Source organism: Ixodes scapularis, unplaced genomic scaffold (assembly GCF_016920785.2).
Source record: "Ixodes scapularis isolate PalLabHiFi unplaced genomic scaffold, ASM1692078v2 PGA_scaffold2__306_contigs__length_199485367, whole genome shotgun sequence".
NCBI classification, from domain to species: Eukaryota; Metazoa; Arthropoda; class Arachnida; order Ixodida; family Ixodidae; genus Ixodes; species Ixodes scapularis.
The window spans coordinates 118,567,696-118,589,225 of NW_024609857.1; the positions used below are offsets into that span (position 1 = coordinate 118,567,696).

Here is a 21,530-nt window from a genome sequence, read left to right on the forward strand (position 1 = left end):
GTGAACAACATGGAATATTAAAAATCGAAAAGCCCAAGACAGCTCTTATACCATGTTTGTATGCTATCTAAAAAACATAGAAGTTAATTGTAAAAAAAATCATCTATTGAAACCGAATAATGCTTTTTATTGTTAATTATACACATATATTTCTCAAAATTACCGGAAAGAAAAAAACGAATTCTATAAAAATTGCACGAAAAACCCGATTTCACCCCGATTGTCACTATGGAACAAAGCACCTAATTTTTACACCCCGATTTTTGAAAAGTATAAAATCAGAAAACGAAGGAGCCTAGGTCAATTTTGGGCAGTAACTAGTTACTAGCAGAGGTCGGCATTTTAAGTCGCCCTCACTCACCCTCACCCTCACAGCCACACTCACCTAAGCCCCTCACTCACCCTCACCCTCACAGCTACACTCACCTTCAGCCCTCCACTCACCATCACTGAACCTCACGGCCCTCACGCACTCACCGCCCTCACGGCCCTCACGCCCCTCACGGCCCTCACGGCCCTCACGCCCCTCACCGCCCTCACAGCCCTTACGCCCCTCACTCACTAATGGCCCTCACGCCACTCACCGCCCTCACGGCCCTCACGGCCCTCACCGCCCTCACTGCCCTCACGGCCCTCACCGCCCTCACGGCCCTCACGCACTCATAGCCCTCACGCCACTCACCGCCCTCACGGCCCTCACCGCCCTCACGGCCCTCACCGCCCTCACGCCACTCACCGCCCTCACGCCACTCAACGCCCTCACGCCACTCACCGCCCTCACTCCCCTCACCGCCCTTGCGGCCCTCACACCCCTCACGCACTCATGGCCCTCACGCCACTCAGACCAGCCTCAGAAGGGGCAATTTCGCCCAAAAACTTTACGTCGCAACACCAGCAACACCAGCCCGCGATCACACGCAGCAACCAATTGCTGCAATTTGCCATCGTCATCATAAAATTTTATTTTTATTGTACTATTTAGACACAATTACGCGTTATAAACGTGTTTTTATGCATTTAAATCTCGTTAAGAATACTAATGCACCTTTCTGAAACAGTTTATTTCCAAAAAAAACGATCGATTTCAAACCAGAACCAAGTCTTTCGGTGTAATCATCACCAGCACGAGGTATCACGTGAAAATTTTGCGTCCCTGATTGGATGCAGCCGCTTCAAACGTATTCGAATTGCTCCGAGTTGCTTGCTTATTTCGAGCCGGACCCGATCTCAGCAATTCGTGTCGATCTAGGGAAAGCTAGAGAACAACCCGCCATTAACGCCCAAATTTCTGAGAAAGATGCTCGATCTGAAGGGGGCCTCACGCACTCACCGCCCTCACGCACTCATGGCCCTCACACACCTCATGCTCTCAGCGCCCTCACGGCCCTCACGGACCTCACGCCTCTCATGCCACTCAGCCCTCAAGCACTCATGGCCCTCACACCCCTCACGCACTCACCGCCCTCACACCACTCACGCACTCATGGCCCTCACGCCACTCACCGCCCTCACGCCACTCACGCACTCTGGCCCTCATACCCCTTACCGCCCTCACCGCCCTCATGGCCCTCACGGCCCTCACCGCCCTCACAGCCCTCACGGCCCTCACCGCCCTCACGGCCCTCACTCACCCTCACACTCATGAATTTTCCTGATTCAGAAACTCACTCACCCTCACTTCACCTGTGAAGATGAGGGTGAGTGAGGGTGAGTGAGGGCCCTCATGAGTGAGGTTTGCCGAGGTATGGTTACTAGTAACGCGTTACCGGTAACTAGTTGCTTTTTTCGGTAACTTTTATCTGTAACGTGTTACTCTTTAATACTGGTAACTGTAGCAGTGTTACTTTTTTATTGGGTAACTGTAACTGTTTAGGCCGTTACGGTTACTTTTTCTTACTATATAAATTAGAACCTACTCCGCGGACATGGTGAAATTGCGATCTTGAAGTATTTATCACAAAACTCTTCGCTGACAAAAAAAAATAATAATAGAAAAAGAAGCGTGATTACGCATTAAACAACAAAAAATTGCCTGGTTTAGCCCACGACCGAGAATGGACGGACGAGTCAGCACGAAACCGGGAGATGAAGTAAGCAGCATTCGCGGTGGTAGGGGCGGCAAACCATGTCTGTTTCATTGACTCTGGCTCACTCTTCTCCTGTGGGGACCATCTGCGGGTGTCGGTGGTCGTGCGACATGTCTCCAAGTATTCCGTCCGAGCTGTGTCTACACCCCACCCCCTTCTCCCCTCTCCCTTTCCCTTTGCCAGATATGTCCCTGCTGTCGTTGTTACACCCAGCCGATCGCCGTTTCCTCTTCCCTATTCGTTTTCAAGGAAGTCGTCCCCATATTTTGCAGAAAGCCGGCGCTTGTTTAACTTATTCATTCCCTTGGGAGCCGCTCGAGTAAGCACAAAGCTAGGTTCGAGTGTAACTGTCTTTTTTCGTAGGTAGCCTCAAGAAACATTCTAATGGAAGGACGCTTTGTTGTGAAACCTATGGAGCGCTCCAGATGAAGTGATGACGCATGTATGCGGACTGGTCTTCCACAATTGGCGTTTCGGACACAGACGCCGCGGTGGTAGTTGGACACTCGTGGAGCACCAGAAGGCCTCACTTTGTCTTGTTTTCGGATTTTCTCCTATATTCTTTTGAAGCTATTTTACCTGCTATGTTTAGGCCTGCCTCCGAGCATATCCCGTAAGGAGATTATGTGATCATCTGTGTCCTCCTTCGTTTCGGAGCGAAAAATAAACGAAAACATTCATTAACGCGGGCCGATGACTATTTTGAAAAACAGTTGATTCTGAGTTATAACAAATATTGCAAATAAATTACGCGCATCAAAATGCTCAAACGGCGAATGACGCAAAAAGGAAACACCCTTCGGGTTTAAACTTTTCTAATCTCTCAGTTAACCTTTTTTTGTTACTATGGTGTAACAAGTAAAATAATATTCTTTTGGTTTGTGATTTCTTGTGTCCATTTTTATACTGTAACGAGAAAGTAACGGCGTTACTGTTTTTTCAGTAACTGTAACACGTTACTTTTGGAAGCCGGTAACTGAAACTGTAACACAGTTACTTTTTCCCCCTACGTAACTGTAACTGTAACACTGTTACTTCTTACTGGTAACGTGCTTGTGACTGCCCTAGGTATGCCCCAGTAGAACAAGGGAGACCATTTCAATAATCGGGTTCTGCGGAATCCTTGTCTGGACAGTGGAATTGCGTTCGTTCTGAGCATGCGCAGTACCTCTCTTTTGTAAAATAGCAGACGCAGCTCATACGAACAGAGACCAACGGCTCGGCATTTTCTGCCCGGGTGATGGGCGCTGGAAAGATCTATCGGCGACTTTCCTTACGTGTTTTCGAACCCCCTTTCACGGCTACGTCTTTTGACCGCCAGGTGCTGCGAAGATCTGATTCGCCCAAGAAGGCTGACGAGCGAACCTTCCGCCGCAGCTTTCTGATCCAGCCGCTGTGCCGTTGGTCTCGCTGGAGTCACCAAGAGGGCGTGGTGATCAAAACATGTAACGGGACACTGTTCTTAATCTAAAACAGGGCGATGAAGAAGGACAGGCATTTTCCTCCTATTTCTTCCTCAAGTAGAGTTGAGGCCATTTAAACCGGGGAGCGCCTGGTTCCATGCAGTAGCTCGTAGCGTCCCTGCCTCATGTATACGGCCCATGCCACTCAGCTTTCTTGTTTTACTATTATTCAACAAACAAAAAAAAAACGCATGCAGTAAACTCCGCGAACGGATCTCCTTGTGCATGTAAATGTGGGAATATATCCCTTACAAGTTATAGGGAGTTTCAGCATATGGGATAAAATTATTATGTGCTAATGGCGAAATTCCCGGACGAACTGAATCCGAATCGATTAGTACCAAATAGTTGACGCATTGAATTCCAATCGATTAGTACCGAATAGTTGTCAAAACGCCAAGGTGGTTTTGACGCTTGGGCGTTTCTAGCTTGCCGCCAAAGAGCGTGGCTAAGAATGGCCATGTTTCCATACGTGGTAACAACAATGACACAATGTTGAATTCGTAATTTCTTTACTTGATAAAAAAAAAAAACTCAAACGCCATTTTTTTTTTTTTTAAGTGGTTGTTTAGGTCCGATTGATGTTTAAACCTTTTAAAGCGGAAGCTGTTAGTGGCCCGTCCCCCGGTTTTGCGACGGTGTGAGACTAAAAGAAAATTTCCCCCGCTAAATTTGGCGGACACATTAATGTCAAGCGACTTGACGTCACAGGACCTAGACACAAATTCAGGTTCCCCGCTAAAATTAGCGGAAAAAATGCACGTCCCGTGGCTTATGCGCCAATTCAGTTTCCCCGATAAATTGAGCGGAAGGATTGAACGTGACGAGACCTACTGTCACGTTCAACCGAGACGGACCCCGAAATCAGAGAAACAGAACGAACAGGTTACGAAATTCCACCGTATGTATACATATATTTGTATAAATAAACAAAGCGAAAGGCCTTAGCACACCTACAGTACAGTATAGTCCAAGTCGCCGAGAACTAAATCTCCGCCCCGGGCACACACGACCTTGAAGTGTCCCTGCTCGTGTGCGCTTGCGTGTGTCTCTCCCTGATGAAGAACGTGTTGCCGCTCTGACGAAGGACGCCTCGTTGGTTCACGGTCGACTCCAGTGAGCGGGCCTCGGGTGGGCTTCCACTGGAGCGTAGCCGAAGTCACCTGTGTGTTCGCCGTAGCAACGCTGTTTTTGTTTTTTGTTTTTTATTCCTTCAATACTCGTCCCCCTCCTCGTCTTCCTTCGTTCTTCACGCACCACGCCTCGTTCATCTACTCATCTTCTCTTCTCCGGTTCACAATCGTGACACTCACCCACCAATTCACTTTCCCCGCTAAATTTTGCGGGGAAATTGATGTCACATGACCTGACGTCACGGGACCAACAGGCAAATTCAGTTTCCCCGCTAAATTTAGCGTAAAAATTGACGTCACATGACCTACGCATCAATTTAGTTTCCCGTTCAATTTGGCGGGAAAACACATCCCGACCTTTAGATCATTTATTCATTAACAACGTATCGACGCTAAATCAACGCAACGTCATTTAAATATCAGATCACCGTATGATGCACGATCGGCGTAATGTCGATCGATCGTCATCGTCATATCGTCGAATAAGCAGCAATGCTGACGCCGTCTAAATGCAACACGTCATGTGATCGGCGAGCATTTTTTTTTTTTTTTTTTAGAAAGCTTAACAATGAAATATACTATCTGACTATGAGGATACCCATATGTTGCTACGAACTGGAGTGGCGATTGCGACATGATTTATATGTTATATTTGCAAGCCACCACCAGGAACTGCCTGGCTTAAGGTATGCCGTCTCGGCACTCCTACAGAAATGTTGAAGGCCTGGTGTGCATGTACTCAGTGCCTAGTTGCGTGCAGTATTGGCGAAGGCAACGCCAGACGAGGGGAGGAAGGGCAAGCGCTAAGAAGACTGGAGAGGAGGAGAGAATCTTTTTTTCCTCTCTTACGTTCCTAGTGCTCTCCATTTCTCCCCTCGCCCTCCATCGCCATCCTCTCCCCTGTCGCCTTCCTAGTGCTCGCCCTTTCTCTCTTCCCCTGGAGTTGCCTTCGCCTGCACTGCAAACAAGTAGTGGCACGGAGAATAGGCAATAGTGTTTCTAATTGCTCGATCGCACTCACGGGGTTGATGTGCTGCGTTTGCAATACAAGCTGCGAAGAGCGGACGAGAGCGTCGATCGTTGCAAAGTGCCTCCAGGCTTTGCTCAGCCTATTCTCCCGCTGACCGCCTCACCACACGACGTCGCGCGCACGCGCGGATGCAACCAGTCGGCGGAGGATGCGTCCGCCACAAAATTGCAAACACCATCCATGGTGTGAATTGCTCCCTCTCTTAAATTTAAGTGCTCTGTGAAATAGACAGACGGAAGAATGGCGGCTGGTTCCCTTTGAATCTGGGTGGTGACTTGCGCCACCCAGCCAAATCTGTTCTTGTTTGGCAATTTCACTTCAAATGAAGTCGTGTTTAAGCCATGGTAATTAGATTTAACCTCTATTCGCCCCTTAATTTTAGCCGCCATTCCTTCAATCTTTTTTTTTCCTGGCTTTACTTTACAAAAACACTTTGTTTGACCGCTTTCATCGATTCTCAGGGCGCAGAGGGACTGAGCCTCTTCGCGTGACGCATTTGGATGGCCGAGCCCTTTACATTTCGTAATGGCATGCTCCGACGTTTCAATTCCCTTGCTGCTTGTTGTATTCATTGCTTAGTATATGGCCCTGTACGTTTTAGTTACCGAAGCCTCTTGCCAAGCCTTAAGCAATAACCCACTTCCTGTAGAGTCTAGGCCTTTGGAAACGGGGACCTCACGCCTGTCGAAACCTGAGGCAAACACTTCCGCGGGCTGGTGGTGCAAATGTGAAAGAGGCTAACGGGAAATAAAAGTACCCAGTTGGAGTTGTCGAAACAATTAACGTTCCGCGATTTGTATTCCTTCTGCGCAGAGTGCGATGATGCGAGCTGCCTGCAAGAGTGCCTGATGGGAAGCTTCGTCGACGCTGGTCCGGACTCCATGAGGTTCAGTTTCGCGGCATGCAACAACGGCACCTGCCAATGCACTTACCAATCAGGTTAGACTAGATTGCTAACATTTCAGTTTCCAATTCTCGATCGGGTCAACTGATTTTATGCAACGTGTTTACAATAGCGAGTTCGTTTCACACGCACTAGCACCTTGTGATTTCTCTCCCAGAATCCATCGCACTCGCGAAGTGCCGCACGAAGAACCGATCCCGAACGAACCTTCCGAGTGCTAAGACTGCAGCCCGATGCTGACGCCACCTACGTTGTAGCGACCTCAGACCTGATTTGCGATGACCTCAAACAACTCGACTGTCGTAGAGATATTTACAGACGGCGTATGTTTACGCAACCAGCTCACCACAAAAACGCTGTAGGAAGTAATGAAATTTGAGGGATCTTTTACTTCGTATAACCGTTCACACTAAAGAAAACTCTCAATGCTGTCCGCGCAGAAGCATGTTCAGTTTTACGCGCAAACCATCGAAGGGATACAACCAGGGTGTCGAACCGAACCCCAACCGAAAACCTTTAACCGAAATAAAATCGTAACCGAAATATCAACCCGAACCGGAACGAAACCGTAATTTTATCCGGCGGTTAACGGTCCATGGGAAAGCGGTTCGGCGTAATAAACTGCGAGCAGCGCATATATTTCCTGGTGGCGGCGCGGAGTGAATTAACTAATCGCGACGGTGGCATCATGAGCGCAGTGTTTACTGAACGAAACGTGAGCTATACATGAAGACGGGACAATGGTAATGAAACAAATAAATGAATTTCCCCTCTCCGTGCAGTAAGACTTGGGGTTGACGCGGTGGCGTACACTTGTCTCCTCCGTTTCTCCTTCAATGAACCGCAGTCATCGCTACGAGTCATTGGAGTCAATCCAGTGCAGCTTGAGTGTCACGTGACCTTTTGGGAGAGAGGCCACGCGATGCGCGGGTTGTTGTGGTCACGTGAAACGTTCCCGTCGCTGGATTGGCTGCAATGGCTCGTAGCGACCGATGCGGGCCGTCATAAGGAGAAACGGAGTACATAGACCTCACTACGCCAACAAAAAGTTATAATCTTTTTCCCGCTATACATTATTTTTTTAAGAAAACAAAAAGCGAAAATAAAAAAAAAAGTCGACAGCTGTCAGTGTTGGTTCGTCGGTTTGTTCTGCGGAGGAAAAATCTGGAGCCGCCACTCTGGAGAGGCGAAGCCACGAAGATCGCGACACTGGAGTTGCCATCGCTGAGACGCCAATCTCAACGCTACCTGAGGAAATTTGTGTTTGTTTTGTTTCGTATTGTATTTTAAGTGCAGCGTGTTTCTTTTTTGTTTTTTTCTTCTTTTTTTTTTTTGTGCGTCATTGTTCGCTGTTTTTCACGTTTTCAACTCCGTCACTGGAGGCGGGTAAGTTGAGAGTACGGTGCGTGTGGGTGCTGGCCGATATACTTCACATGCGAGTACTGTACTTTGGTGCTGTTTTCGAGCGCTTGTATGACCACGTAATTTACGTCCAGTGGAGTTTACGATAAAAAGTCGGGATCAAAAAACGAAATTAAACATCTGTTTGTTTTGCTCTCCTCGTTTCCGTGGCACGGCTTTTGTTGACAACTTTTTGTAGTAGTTTTTAATGAAGATGCCACCGAATCAAACGCACTTTTATTTTCTTAACAACTGGGAGTTGTGAACCTTTCTTATTTAGCGCACGAAATGGACGCGCCGCTGCGGTCTAAGGTAGAGCTTTGAACCAGTTTGAACCGGTTCGCGCTTGTTGAAACCGGTCACCGAATCGATATTTCAACTGCACCATTGAACCGGAGCCGAAACGGAGCAAAATGCAAAAACTACTAAACCCAAACGTGAACCCAACCGAAATTATGACCGGTTCGACAAACTGTATACGACCTAAAAGAAGTTCGTTCAAATCTCCCGCACTCAGCAGCAAAACGCTTCGCGGCACTTTTGATTTCGATGGTCGAAGTCAGATGGATCAGATTTTATCCCTTGTGACAGCGGAGAAAACAAGAGCTTTCACACACAAAATACTACGGGGCAAGATAGCTGGCGTAGGTCAATGTTAAACGTGATAATTTTACCCCGGCCTCGAGTAAAATCACCACGTTTAGCCTTCTCGGGTGCCGAATAAAAGCGCCGCAGGTTTCTGCTGGTCGAGCTTTGTCAACTTTTCAAATTCTCAACCGCACACTGATTGGGAGAGAGATATCGTGGCCGCTGATGTGTTTGTCCAGAGCCTTTAATTCACCACTTGTAGATCATTTCAGCATTTGGATACCACAATAGAACGACTCAAAAGTTGAAAATAAATCACAGATTGTCGATTGCCTTGCTTCCACGCGCCCAGAATTCAAGCTCTCGTTCGCTTCCGTCTTCCTAGGGACGCGATTTCAAGGGAAAAAGCTTCACTTCTTTTTTTCCGTTCCCCTCGATGCGAAACACCTTTTAGCAGATATTTCCCCGTCGTCTGCTCTAGCCTCTCGCTCCTCACCTGAGCGACGCATGGTGGCATTGCATTATGGCGCGCGCTCGATTCTCCCGCACGCACGCGGAAAGTGTAGGCACTCCCGGAGTGCCCGCCGAAGCAAACTCGCTCCACGCGTGGGTGTCGAAAGAAATAATACGTTTTACTCCGCGAAAATAGAATGAACTCAGCTCCGAAAGCATCTGCGTAGTTGGAACGGCTCGACGCGTACATGCTTCGCAGTTTTCTTTCGAATAGACGTGTTCCAAAACTCGAAGCGCCTCGTCGCGGTGTAAGGCCACGTTACGCATTGCGGGAAGCAGTGGGAAGCAAAATCCACACGCGCTCCACTCGTGGCCTGCGGGTTTCCATAATGCAACGCCCTCTCAATTGGAAGGGGCCATAGCTGCCACCGTCTATCGCCGGGGAAGCTTCGCCGAGACAGCCGTCTCTGTTGTACTTGGCGAATACGGTATCTCGGTACGTCGGCAGCAGCCCTCTCCCTCACCGCAGCGCGAAAGCGCCATGCGCGTACGTTTTATCGGCCGGGGGGTTTCCTAATCGCTCGGGATGGATTTGGCGCTGTATGCGCCCTGTCCAACGCAAATAAGCAAAGTCAGGTATTTTCTTAGCCAACTGTTTGATCGGGTGGTTGAACGTCTGCAAGTGCACCCGCCTTCCTTTACCTCTTCGCCCGCTACGCTCCTCACCTCGGGACAACACGCGCATTCGCACAGACAACATATCTACGCAGCACTCGTACGCCACGAACTAATAGGACCGATCAAGCAGCGTCAAAAGCTCGTCACTAGGCCTTTTCTGTTTATGATTGGTTCGGCGATAAGAGAACACGTACGGAAACATGACGTTTTGGACGCGGTCTTCTGGGTCCCATCAGCTCATAGCGTCGGCTGCCTCTCAACTTAAGCTGAAACAAAGTGTAAACCATCTCAACTCACTGACGTCACGCAACAGCGGTGGCGCTGCTGTCGGTACTGCGCATGCGCAAACGCTTCACTCCTCCCGAATTTGGTATCTGCGCAAGCGCAGAGCCCACACCTAGTGTGGGCAAAGCGGGCTTCGTTTGTAATTGCAGGGTCCTCCTAATTAAATCATCTTGAGCCGAGCGAGGCACGAAACGGAGAAAAATGGCTCAATCACTTAGGCGCTAAAAGTGCCTACTTTAGTTCCAGACGTCACGTTCACTGAGAGAAAACGCTCATGTTTTACCAGCGAAAACAAACTGGTCAAAACCGTGATTCGGTTTGCATTGTTGTATTTGTACACCTTGAAATCGTGATGACTTCCGATCTCAGTTGGAGGCATACGGCAGCCATGTTTACTTTTAAGGTGCTCCTGTGCGTTCCGGTGGAAAAATGCACGTGCATTTTGTGCCTTCTCATTTACTAACACGTATCCATGAAGTCCAATATTAATGCATTTAAAGCGTAGTTGATTTTTTTGTTTGTCCTAACAGTGTGCCAGCCAGAGAGATGCTTCAACACTTGCACCAAAAAATACCAAGAAAAACTAAACGGATCCACCTGCATGCAAAACCAGTGCTACTGTGTGCAATCCAATGGGTACGCATTTTATTCCTCTTACAAACTACGAAGATATGTCAAACATATGCGATACAATTTCTCGGATAAATGTAGGTATGCTGACGAGGGTGACAATTGTAACAGTAATAATGTTGAATAGACCACACCGATTGATTCTCGGGATATAAGCTACCGTTCCAGAACATAAAAATCTTCCTTTTCTCGTTTTAGGGCTCCCGAATTCACCGACGGTTCACAGCTCCCGCTTGGTTTTCAGAATGAATCACCAGCGGGAGGTAATAACTGAAGAAATAAAGCTGTACCTTCGTGGACTCGTGTTGGAATCCTTAATATTCCTTGAATCTGGCACCTAGCGTTGGGTAGCCGATTGCGTTCGTACGCATCATAATGAATGAGCGAAGTGTCGCGCTGCCCCTTCGTTTTTCGTTATGACAGAAAGTTTTAGAAGTATAGAAGACACAGCAAGACACATCTATACATACAGACTAAAAGGTCAAAGTCACGGCGCATGTCCTGCGTTTGATTAGAGAAGCCGGCTAAGCCGCCAATTCAACACCGGAGTTTCGTCTCCGCGCACGGGCAGTGTGGAGCACGCAACGCTAACGCGAATGCACAGTACGCGCTTCCGTTCGCACGTTTGCGCCAGTTTTAGCAGGTCGTTCCGATAACGATAGCCGATAATTTGCCGCCGCCTTTGCGCCATGCATCGCATCACTACCCTAAGATGATACTTATAACGATACTATAACGATACGTTAACCATGCGATACCGATACACAGAACAGTAATGCGCATTTAGTAGACCGTTTTGAAGACGATACATCCGATACAGTCGATGATGATGATAATGATGCGGCTATTTCCCTTTGAATAGGGAGGACTCAAACAAGGTTTGTGCCCAAGCCTGAGGAGTAGGTGTCTTAATGCTCCCTGAGGTGGATCTTCTGCTACTAGTCCTCCAGTCTCCTTTTCGTGTCTGCAACAAGCCTTTTTGTGTCGTTGGAGACTACCTTCAGCCCCGTAGATGGGCAGACTGCTGGAAATTGTCCGATTTCGCTGTCAGTGAAGCTCAACGCTCCAGCTAGCGCTAACAGCTCATTCACACTGGAAGCGGATCCGCATTCGCAAAGCGGTTGTGAGCGCGGTTGTATAAAGATCCAGTCCACTTGCACGCGCACTTGATGTCATGGAGTGCGCGTGCAATCGTACTGGATATTTATACAACCGCGTTCGCAACCGCTTTGCAAACGCGGATCCGCTTCCAGTGTGAATGAGCGGTAAGGGTTTCGAAAGTCTTGGGCCATCGTCCTGTGACCGGGACGGCTTGAGTCTCGCGCAGTTTAGCACGATGTGCTCCACCGTTTCATCGTTTACCCCACACACCCTACACGTTGTTGACGTAACCGTGGTGTCGAAACGGCGCCTATAAAATAGCGTCCGGAGTGTCCCGGCACGTGCCTCGAACAAGAAGCGGCTATCCAGGCTGTTGTCACACAGCCGGACTTCCGAGGCGATGGTCATTTTCTTGGCGAGGTACACCCCCCATGTCGATTTCGTTGGGGCGTTTCGGAGCCATTTTTGAGTCTCGTAGTCTCGGAACTTCCGACATCCACTCCGTCTCCGTCGACACATCAACAGGCTCCGAGAAGAAGCCGTACTTGTGTTGATGTTGATGGAAGCGCTTCTGCCAGCGGGTCTGCAGACCAGTCAAATTGGTGTGATTGGCCCTCAGACCTGCTGGTCTGAGGACCAGCGGGTCTGCAGACCAGTCGCTTGATGCGCTGGGGCGCTCCCTAGTGGGAACGATTTGCACTTTCCAAAATTAAAAATAACGAATTAAAAGAAAGATGTTTAACTGAAGGAAAATAACAGTTCTTACATTTAATACAATTAAAGAAACATCAATTAAGTTTTATAAGCGGCAGAAATGGCAGAAATGCACCAGAAAGTTACATCTAGCCAAGTAGAGACAAGCCAATCTAGTCCCCCGGTGGCTTGTCACGGGAAGCCATAGGAAGCACGGGCGTGAGCGAGTTGAGTGAGGGAACAACTTGATCCATGGCGACGTGCGTTTTCGAGGATCCCTTGGCCTTAGCTGTTTTGAGGTGGGACGAAATCGAAGAACTCTCCTTTCTGGATATGGGGTAGGTCCGGTTTAGGTTTAGGTCCGGGCGAGGCTACTTGGATGGGCTCAACATAGATAATGAAGCTTTCCGCCAGCAGTTTCGTTTTGGGCAGATGGATTTAGCGGAGCTGTGTAGCGCGCTGCGAGTCCCTGATACAATAAGGACGGCCCAGAACGTCGCCATCCCCGGGCAGGAAGCTCTTTGTATTCTTCTGCGGAGACTCTCTAACCCCAACCGCCTCTGCAACGTGGAAGGCATGTTTGGCCGCCACTCTTCGAGACTTTCGAGTGCGACGACCGCGGTGCTAAACCATTTGACGTCTACGTTCGGGCAGCAGACCGCGGATCTGTCAGCTCACACGTGGCTGAACCGTGCAAGCTTGGACGAGTTTTCCAAGGTAAGCATATTGTAAAGTTAAATTAAAAACACAAAAAAAATTGCAGGTGCATTGTTGGTTTTGCTTTTGCAGGCGGTCCGCGCGATGGAGGCACCTCTTCAGAATTGCTGGGGTTTTGTTGATGGAACGGCCCGCCCCATTTGGCGACCCACGGAGGACCAGCGACTTTACTTATCAGGTCATAAGCGTGTGCATGCCATCAAGAATCAGGGCATAATCTGTGCCGACGGAATCATCGTGGAGATGAATGGCCCTTACCCGGGACACCGACACGACGCCCGTAAGTCAATGGCAAAAACTCGGAAATCAGAACCTACAGGTTCTTGGAAGAAGCGCTCATAAATAGAGGTACAGCCTCTGTCACAGCCAAAATAAGTTGAAACGCCACAAGGCATGACCCTTGGTACTATCAAGGCAGCCTGTCGCATTGTTCTGCAAACCGTGATGGGGGACCCATCACAGCAAACCGTGATGGGGGACCCAACACAGAGTTCCTTCTGCACTGGCGGCTCACCTCTGCATTTCCGTGTCGTCTGCGATTGAGCGAATGGTTGCGACATCTCTTCCTTTCGCCAAACCTCAAAACCCACGCACGATGAAGAATAAATCTGTTGCAGACCTTCTCGAAAGACATTGTGCTTATGATCCCACAATAATTGGTGAACGATTTAGTGGCCGAAACACAGATGTCTCCTTCTATTTGGCACAGATACATTCGAGAGTGCCAACAGAAATTTGCAACCTATTTTAGAGCATTACAAAGAATGGGAACGACAGCGTGATTGTTGGTAACGGTGAATCGCATAGATCACACCTACAGGAATAGGCTCGACTTTAGGATACACCACGCAAAGGGCGTTCTCGTGTTACAAGGGGCAGGAACCGCTAGCTTGCCTGAGCTGCATCGGCGAATAGACCTTTTTCAAAGCACGATGCCGCTGTCTGCAGCACTGGGGAGGCGACGGCGAAGTCAGGCGAGCAACTGTGCTATACCTCTTGCTCTCTTCAGTGTCACGAAGGGGGAGGGGGGGGGGGGGGTGCAGGCGAAGACTGTGTGGCCTACCCTTTGGGATTTTTGCAAAAAGCCTATTCTTTCCCATTGGAGCGGGAGCTTCAAGATGACCCGACCATTGAGGCATCCATCTGTACAGAACTGCTGTTTCATAAGCAGAGAACACAGAAGTGCAGGGTGGCACAACGAGCGCAGAAAGGGGTATGTCTTGGCCTTATCATGCATCACACTTTGCAGAACAGTGCGGCAGGCGGCTTTGAAGGTACTGCATGCCACACAGTCTGGCTTTTCAGCTCACCTTGGCCGTGAGAGTACAGAAGAAATCCCAACATTTCTTAAGAAATACTATTTCATGCTTAAATGCTGAAAGTAAAGCTGGTGTTCTTTGGTCAGGGAGTTAAACTCTTAAACTAAGGTGGAAAAATAACGTGACAGAACGAAGGGAGGCAAACACTTGTCCTGTTGCTTTTTTGTTAAAGGGCGTTGTATAAGCTTGGGACTCTGGAATAAAAGAAGACAAAACTGAGAATGGATCCTGGAATGGCAGTCCTTTACTCCTATCCTAACACGTCAGTTATGACTACTACTGTAGACCTGTTGCCACTGAATGCAGCACTTACACTTGCGTGGTTACTTGTTTCATTAGGTTGCTTGCCATAGTTGCGGATAGTTTTCCACCGTGTTCGATCGGGGAGACAAAAGCCTGCACGCGAGCTGCCAGCTTGGCAGCTCACAAGATCATTGGGCATTCCAGTAAACCAAATATTCGGTAACCATTAAAGGGCAACTCCGCTTCATTTTTGATATTTAGAGAACTATGTAGCCCTCTTCAGTATCATATAGGAAGACCCCATGTCAAATATTACGATCTAATTCCGTTTATATATTGAATAAACTGGCCAGCAAACCTTCAAGCGAGCCAAGTCGCCGAAATCTGCCAACTCTAGCGTGCGGCGCGAGGTGCAATCACCAGCGCAGTCAATGCCACGGAGATGGAGCGGCCAACGTTGAACCACTACGTCAGAGGCATGCATACGTCATTCTCACGTTTTCTTTGTTTTTACTTCTCAGAGCGAAATTGAACGATGATGTCATGAGTTTCTCCTCCGGTGTTGGCTGACCGGGCGTTCACGTGATCACCGTAACACGGATGCGCCTGGGATGCGCTGCCCTGCGCGCTTAAGCGCGATCCAAACCAACGCTTCTTTTTGCGCCTGTAGGTCGTGCGGCTGCGGATGTGACGTATTTTCGTGACGTCGCGCCGCTTCTTCGCTCCTTCCGGGCGCGCACAAGAAAGTTGGATAATTTCAACTTCTCAACGCACACAAAAACGCGCGGTGACGTATAGGGCGCTCCTGTGTCCCGGCCAATCGGTGGAGGGCAAGCTAGTTCCGGCTCCGCGTTTCTTCGCCGCCTTCTCAGAGCAAGTGACAAAAGCACCCGGTCCCCAACCACAATTGGCCCTCTCCTCCCCCCACTTTTATTCTCTTCCAACATAACAACGCGATCTCTCTCTCTCTCTCTCGCCGCCTTCTGGCTGCGACAGACTGGCCTGGCCGGCCAGTCTGTTGCGCGCGTGCGCGCTCGCCCGAAGCTGGCCCGTCCAAACCAAAGCGCACGGTTCTGACTCAGAAAGCGCGCCCGGAAACAGCAAAAACGTCAGGAAATGCGTCACATCCGCAGCCGCACGACCTACAGGCGCAAAAAGAAGCGTTGGTTTGGATCGCGCTTTATCGGTCTGTTTCTCCGCTCCCCTCCTCTTTCGTCTTCTCCCCCTTCCCCCTCGCCCCCGGGCCATCACAGTCCACGCCATGTGGAGCTAGAGCACTATATATCTCCTACGGAGCAGAGTAACGCAATCCTTTGAACCCCGTGTTTTGCCGACAACATGGCCGACAGAGCAGCTAGGCGCGAGTCACGTGGTACTCAGGGTTCCAGGAGGCGGTCCGCCCTATGGGAGAATACATGGAGATCGACACAACACGGCTGATTAAAAAATGAACGGCGAGTTCACACTTTTCAAAACTAGTCTGTCGTGAAGTTAGTAAAACACTAAACACTTTATCAAAGTTTTAACAATATCGGATGCGTGTGCAAATTTTGAGAAGGCAATTTCCAAGGCAATGGCGTTTGAAGCAGACGATTTTTGCTCGCAGCGGAGATGGGCTTTTCGGGTTGGCCGGGGCGGGTCACGTGAATGGTGTGACGTCGCCGTGTCGTCTGCTGCATGATGCCGCTCAGGCAATTTTTAAAAAAAAGTCAGGTCCTTGCGGGGCACAAAACTTAGCGCAAATTATTCTAAAGTGTTCCATTATTATGTTAAAAATGATTGCCATTCCGTACATTCCCACAATACTGGAGAAACAACGATTTTCTCACGTTCTCCATGCATTTCTGACCGCAGTTGGAACCTCCGGGCGTTCGCCGCTAGTCGCCGAGAGGCGGCGTTCTAGATTGCGCTACTCTGCTCCGAAGGAGCTATAGACCATTTCATCCTCCCCCGCATGGGCGCTGCCATCTTGGAATCACGTGACGCGGCAGCCATTAGGTTGCTTCAACTTGCTGCTCCGCTCTCCTCTCCGCGCCTTGGCGGATGCGTTGCATTCGTGTTTTTCGTCGCGTTTCACCGCGCTTTCTTGCTTTACTTCGGAAACTGTAGTCCGATACGTCTACTCGACGACTAAGACATAACAAGGGTTAAAAGGTCCTTATGACAGCGGAACATTCTCAGTAAGAAGCGCGTATATTTATATCGCGCATCTAGGATCGGAAGGCGTCAAGCATGGTCAGCGCAAGGAGACTATCTGTATTTCCTGAAAGTATCGTTCTTTGTATTCATAATATGTTGAAAATAGTTTCTTTTGATTATTTGAGGAAACTCGCGGAGGAGATAGACAACGAACGTTTAGCTTGTATTTTATCTGAGGCTAGAAGTAATAGCACGTCAACATCAGGCGATTTGTTTGTTCATAACATCACACCTACATGAGGTTCTCAATATTTTTTGCTACGTAAACATTCGGTTGATCGGTTACTTATGAAGTTTAAGAAATTGTATACCATGGCTCGCTCCCATTTCGACAGTCATTTAAGTGATTTATTGATTATAATCAGATAACCAGTGCGATCCACTTAGTTTATTTTAACACAAAGGTTGGGACTTTCTGCGTAAGAAACTGCCGCACACAACTTAACAGTAGCGAGCTTTAGAATAGCGTACACAAATAAATAACGTCGTTTATATTTGCAAATCTAAAACGCGGTTTGGGTTCGGCGCATGCGCTATAATGACGACGCTTTTTTTTATGTATGCTGTTTCAACTTTTGTCAGTATCTGAAATCCGCAATATGTAACGCTGGAAAAACAATCTGCATAATAAATTACTTGAGTCCAGGATTGTCAATGGCGAATAGAGATTTACTTTTGGTGGCTGGCGTCGCCGAAATTTACAAAGCGAATATGTTCAAACAAATAAATGTTTGTTCACACAGGTCCGTGAAGTGGTGCCTAGCGCTAGGATTCAGCCAAACTTTCCGAGGTATTTCTCCTCTTGCGCCCTTTAATTTTATATGGCAAATGTGACGGAAGGCAAATGCTAGGTTTAATTTGACGGGCCTGTCACTTATATCATATCTTGGGTAAGCGAATGTTCATATAAAAATAATTTATTTTCTAGGGCCACTATCGCGAAACGCTGCTTATGAATACTTTAGCAAGATTGATAATTTAAGAAATTTCCTACTCGGCCTGTCAAAACATGCTCGAGTACTGAATAATAATAATAAAAAAAAAAGGTCGAGACGATACTACTTGTTTATATCAATTATCTGCCTCATTACACGATACGTTTTTAGTCTGCGAATTTCACTAAAGGTTGGGTGCCCACGAAAACCAAACAGTGTGTATAGTAAGCTCGCGAGTTCATCTGTTCTGGCCGATTCAGAACATTGCTAATCAAACAAGCTGTTGATATGCTTCTTTACATTCACGTGTTAGTTTCTTCATTAGTTTGTTTTTCTGGAAATTTGTGTCATCGGGTACGGCCGTAGATGATGGTAATCTCTCCTGTACATCAGTCAGGCGTTTTGCAACCGACCATAATCAAAGGAGTTGGTAAAAAAAAAAAAGCCCACAATTTAGGCTAAAATAACCTCGTAGTCCTGAAAGTGGTTCAATACCGCTGTTTCATTGGTTGTGTGCTACAAGGAAAATATTCGTATCACAAAATTAAGCAAAAACAACGTAAAACAGCAACATAGCCGAGTTCACGTTGAAACCGAAACCAACCAAATTGAAGCAACCTAATGGCGCCGAGTGCGTCAGCGCCCTCTATCCACCGGTGAGGCAACTACTAAAATGAAAAGGTCTATATAGTGCTCTATGCGGAGCAACCTGCCCCCGTCCAATAAAAAAAAAAAAAAAAAAAAAAAAAAAGTCCTTGCTTGGTTTTTTGCTCCCTCCCGAACGTCACAAGACCACGTGGTTCGCCGTGACGTGCCATGACTCTGACGACCCGAGACCAATGTTGCCTGACGCAACCGAAGTTTCGGTTTCGGTATCTGCTGATGTTTAAATTAGGGTTACACAAATAATATTCTACATTTCGCGAATCTCAAGACGTAGAGTTGTTTAGTGGTGCTTTGTGAATGTGAATCACATGGAAGCCTAAATTTTTCGGAATTGAGCGGAGTTGCCCTTTAACCCACTTATTGACCACATAGTGGCAGCAGTCATAATCGCTAAGGCAGTGCAAGACACTGACCGAACTAGGGCAGCAAGCTGAAACGATGTCAAACTGGTAACCTGAGACTGTGCCAGCTGCCTTGGTGGGAGTGATTTGTCCGCAGAAGTAAAATTTGAGGGCTTTACGTGCTAAAGTAACGACGGGCGACTGGCACGCACCAGCGGAGGATTAATTTATACCAACTGGGTATCCTGATGTGCAAGAAAAAGCTCGGTTACTACGGCACCTTCTCTGCAATAAGCCTCCATCAGATTGCTGGCACCTCGGCGGGGATTCGAACCCACCACCTGGGGATCAGTAGGCCGACGCTTTGCCTCGACCGAGGCGGCTGATGTGTCCACAGCTTTGATGTAAATCCCTTCGCATTTGAACTGGCAACGAATTTGGATGTTTTCAAACTGGAACATTGAACAAGGTGGCTGTGGCAGTGGGAACAGTGCCCTCTGATCTCTAGATGGACAAAGCCAAACAAGGTCAAACAAATCAATACTTTGACTATGCAGTGAGGAAAGAGGCAAAGGACGTGTGGATCTTTCTGTGGCTTATCGACGTGCAGGTGGTGATTGCCACTCTATGCTACTCAGCGTTTTATTGTTGTGTCTCGTCTGACTACTTTTTCAGGTATCCTGCGGCTGAGCGGCTTTTATGAAAGGCTTGAGGACCTCTTGCAGGGCAGCGTATACACGATCTACGGTGACCTTGCCTATTATTTTCGGCCTTTGTTGCACAAGCCATTCATGGGTGCTAGCTTGACTGCCGCAGAGCAGAACTTCAACAAAAAAAATGAGCAGCGTGAAGCAAGCAGTAGAATGGGGATTTGGGGAAGTGTGAAGTCTCTTTGCTTTTGTAGATTAAAAAAAAATCAAAAGCACAGGCTGTAGCGCGTGAGCGATATGTATGAGGCTGCAACACTTTTAACAAACTGCCACACGTGCCTGTATGGCAGCCAGACCTTTATGTACCTTCAGCTGTACCCGACGACGCTGGATAAATATCTTTCACTTCGTCATTGACTCCGTATATTTTGAATTCTTTTTGTGGAATATTTTTTTGTCTGAGTGCCTATAGTCTGTTGCATGTTGCAACTCGAAAAGGTAGGGCGAGGGAAAGAGAGGCTAGGGAGGAGAAAGTAGACGGAATGCTGGAAAGGAGAGAGGGAAACCTCCTCCAGCGTTTCATCTGCTTCCTCCTCCTTGGCCTTCCTTTCCCTTGCCCTACCTTCTTGAGCTGCAACAGACTATAGCATCTTTTATGGCTATTTATCCCACAGGATGACTTCTGTGCAATTGTCTGGTCGCTTCTCTGCTGCATTTCTGTTATCTGCTTCTTGTGTTCTTTTTTAAAGCAGCAACTGTGTTCCCATATTGTTTTTAGTTTTGTGGGTGATACAGATTTATATGTTAAGTATATGCTATTTCGGTTATTTGCCAAATGCCTTCAGCTTCACATACATTTTATCAGCATGGGCTGGAGGATTTTAGAAAAATTCACCGCGTACGATTTCATTATAACATTTCTCGAACCCAACTCGAAACGTAGAGCTGTTCTGCCAAAACTCGTTGCCTTGCAGCCGCCTTTCCTGCAGAGCTTTGCCTCGTTTTTCTGCATGCGATCCCCTCTCCGCTACAATGCGAGCCAGCACCACCAAAGGACATTGACACGTGAATTCAGTGTCTCACCTTGCCCAATTACTTTACCATTCACCGAGCACTCGTTACAATCGTCGGTGAAATCCACGTTGCAAAAATTATGGAAATGTGCATTAACCACTTTGCACCTCTGTCCTCAGGTACATGATAACACCATTTTGCACGCATTGTGCAGACATGATACAGCTATCGCTTTTTTTTCTTCGCACGTTGTAGGCAAAAAAGACACGTTTTTGCACTGTCTTCTGTCTTATGTTATTACTTTGCCTGTCATTCTCAACATAGCATTTGCTGTTTGTTCAATATTACACTCAAAATCCTTTTTTGTATAACAAGTCGCCGTTTTCTCCCCACTACATTGTTTAATAAAATGAAAGATTTATTGTAGTGCGTATTAGGATGGTCATACCACTTGCTCACACTTGCTAACTTTGCCAGTTCATTTGACCATTCACTACCTGAACGTAATGTTCTTGCAGTTGGAGACGATGTCTCCTCTGCTCTGCTGCAGCCTCCTGCAGCACATAAAAATTTTCAAACGCTAAGCGATCCTCGCTTAAGATCACCGGCGCTCTTTAATGGCCAGGCGCCTCTCTATCGGGCGCTCCTCCATGGCGAGACACCTCTCTCCAAGAGCGATCTCCAGTTTTTTTATGCTGCGGTCCTCTTCCGCTTTCTTTTCCAGCGATCCAAGGTGCTCCATGTACCGCTTCTGCCTGGTTGTTAGAAAAATACAACAAAGAAAACAATGCGCACAACATCATAAAAACATAGTTTTTTTTATTTTTTTGCGCATGCAAGTTGACAATTGACTGACTGTTTATTTTATTGGACCTGACCATTCAATGTCAGTGAAGGTACTGCACAAAGAATACTGGGTAATTCATGTGTGTTCAAAAAGTGACTGAGATATGTCTGTGCTAGCAAGCAAAAAATAACAAGTGTAAATGACAGCACGAAA

The 21,530-nt window shown here is 47.7% G+C and overlaps 1 protein-coding gene and 1 pseudogene across 1 annotated transcript in view; both read left to right on the forward strand.

Annotated features, from left to right (window-relative positions):
• The window catches only part of LOC120844086, a 31,440-nt gene extending 20,514 nt beyond the window's left edge, over positions 1-10,926 (forward strand). Inside the window, exons 5-7 of the mRNA XM_040215693.3 lie at positions 6,527-6,652; positions 10,553-10,658; positions 10,851-10,926. Of these exons, the coding sequence (XP_040071627.1) occupies positions 6,527-6,652; positions 10,553-10,658; positions 10,851-10,926 (308 nt within the window). The remainder of the gene's footprint in view (positions 1-6,526; positions 6,653-10,552; positions 10,659-10,850) is intronic.
• Positions 10,927-12,698: 1,772 nt separating this feature from the next.
• Positions 12,699-21,114, forward strand: LOC115326585 (annotated as a pseudogene).
• The last annotated feature ends 416 nt before the right edge of the window (positions 21,115-21,530 follow it).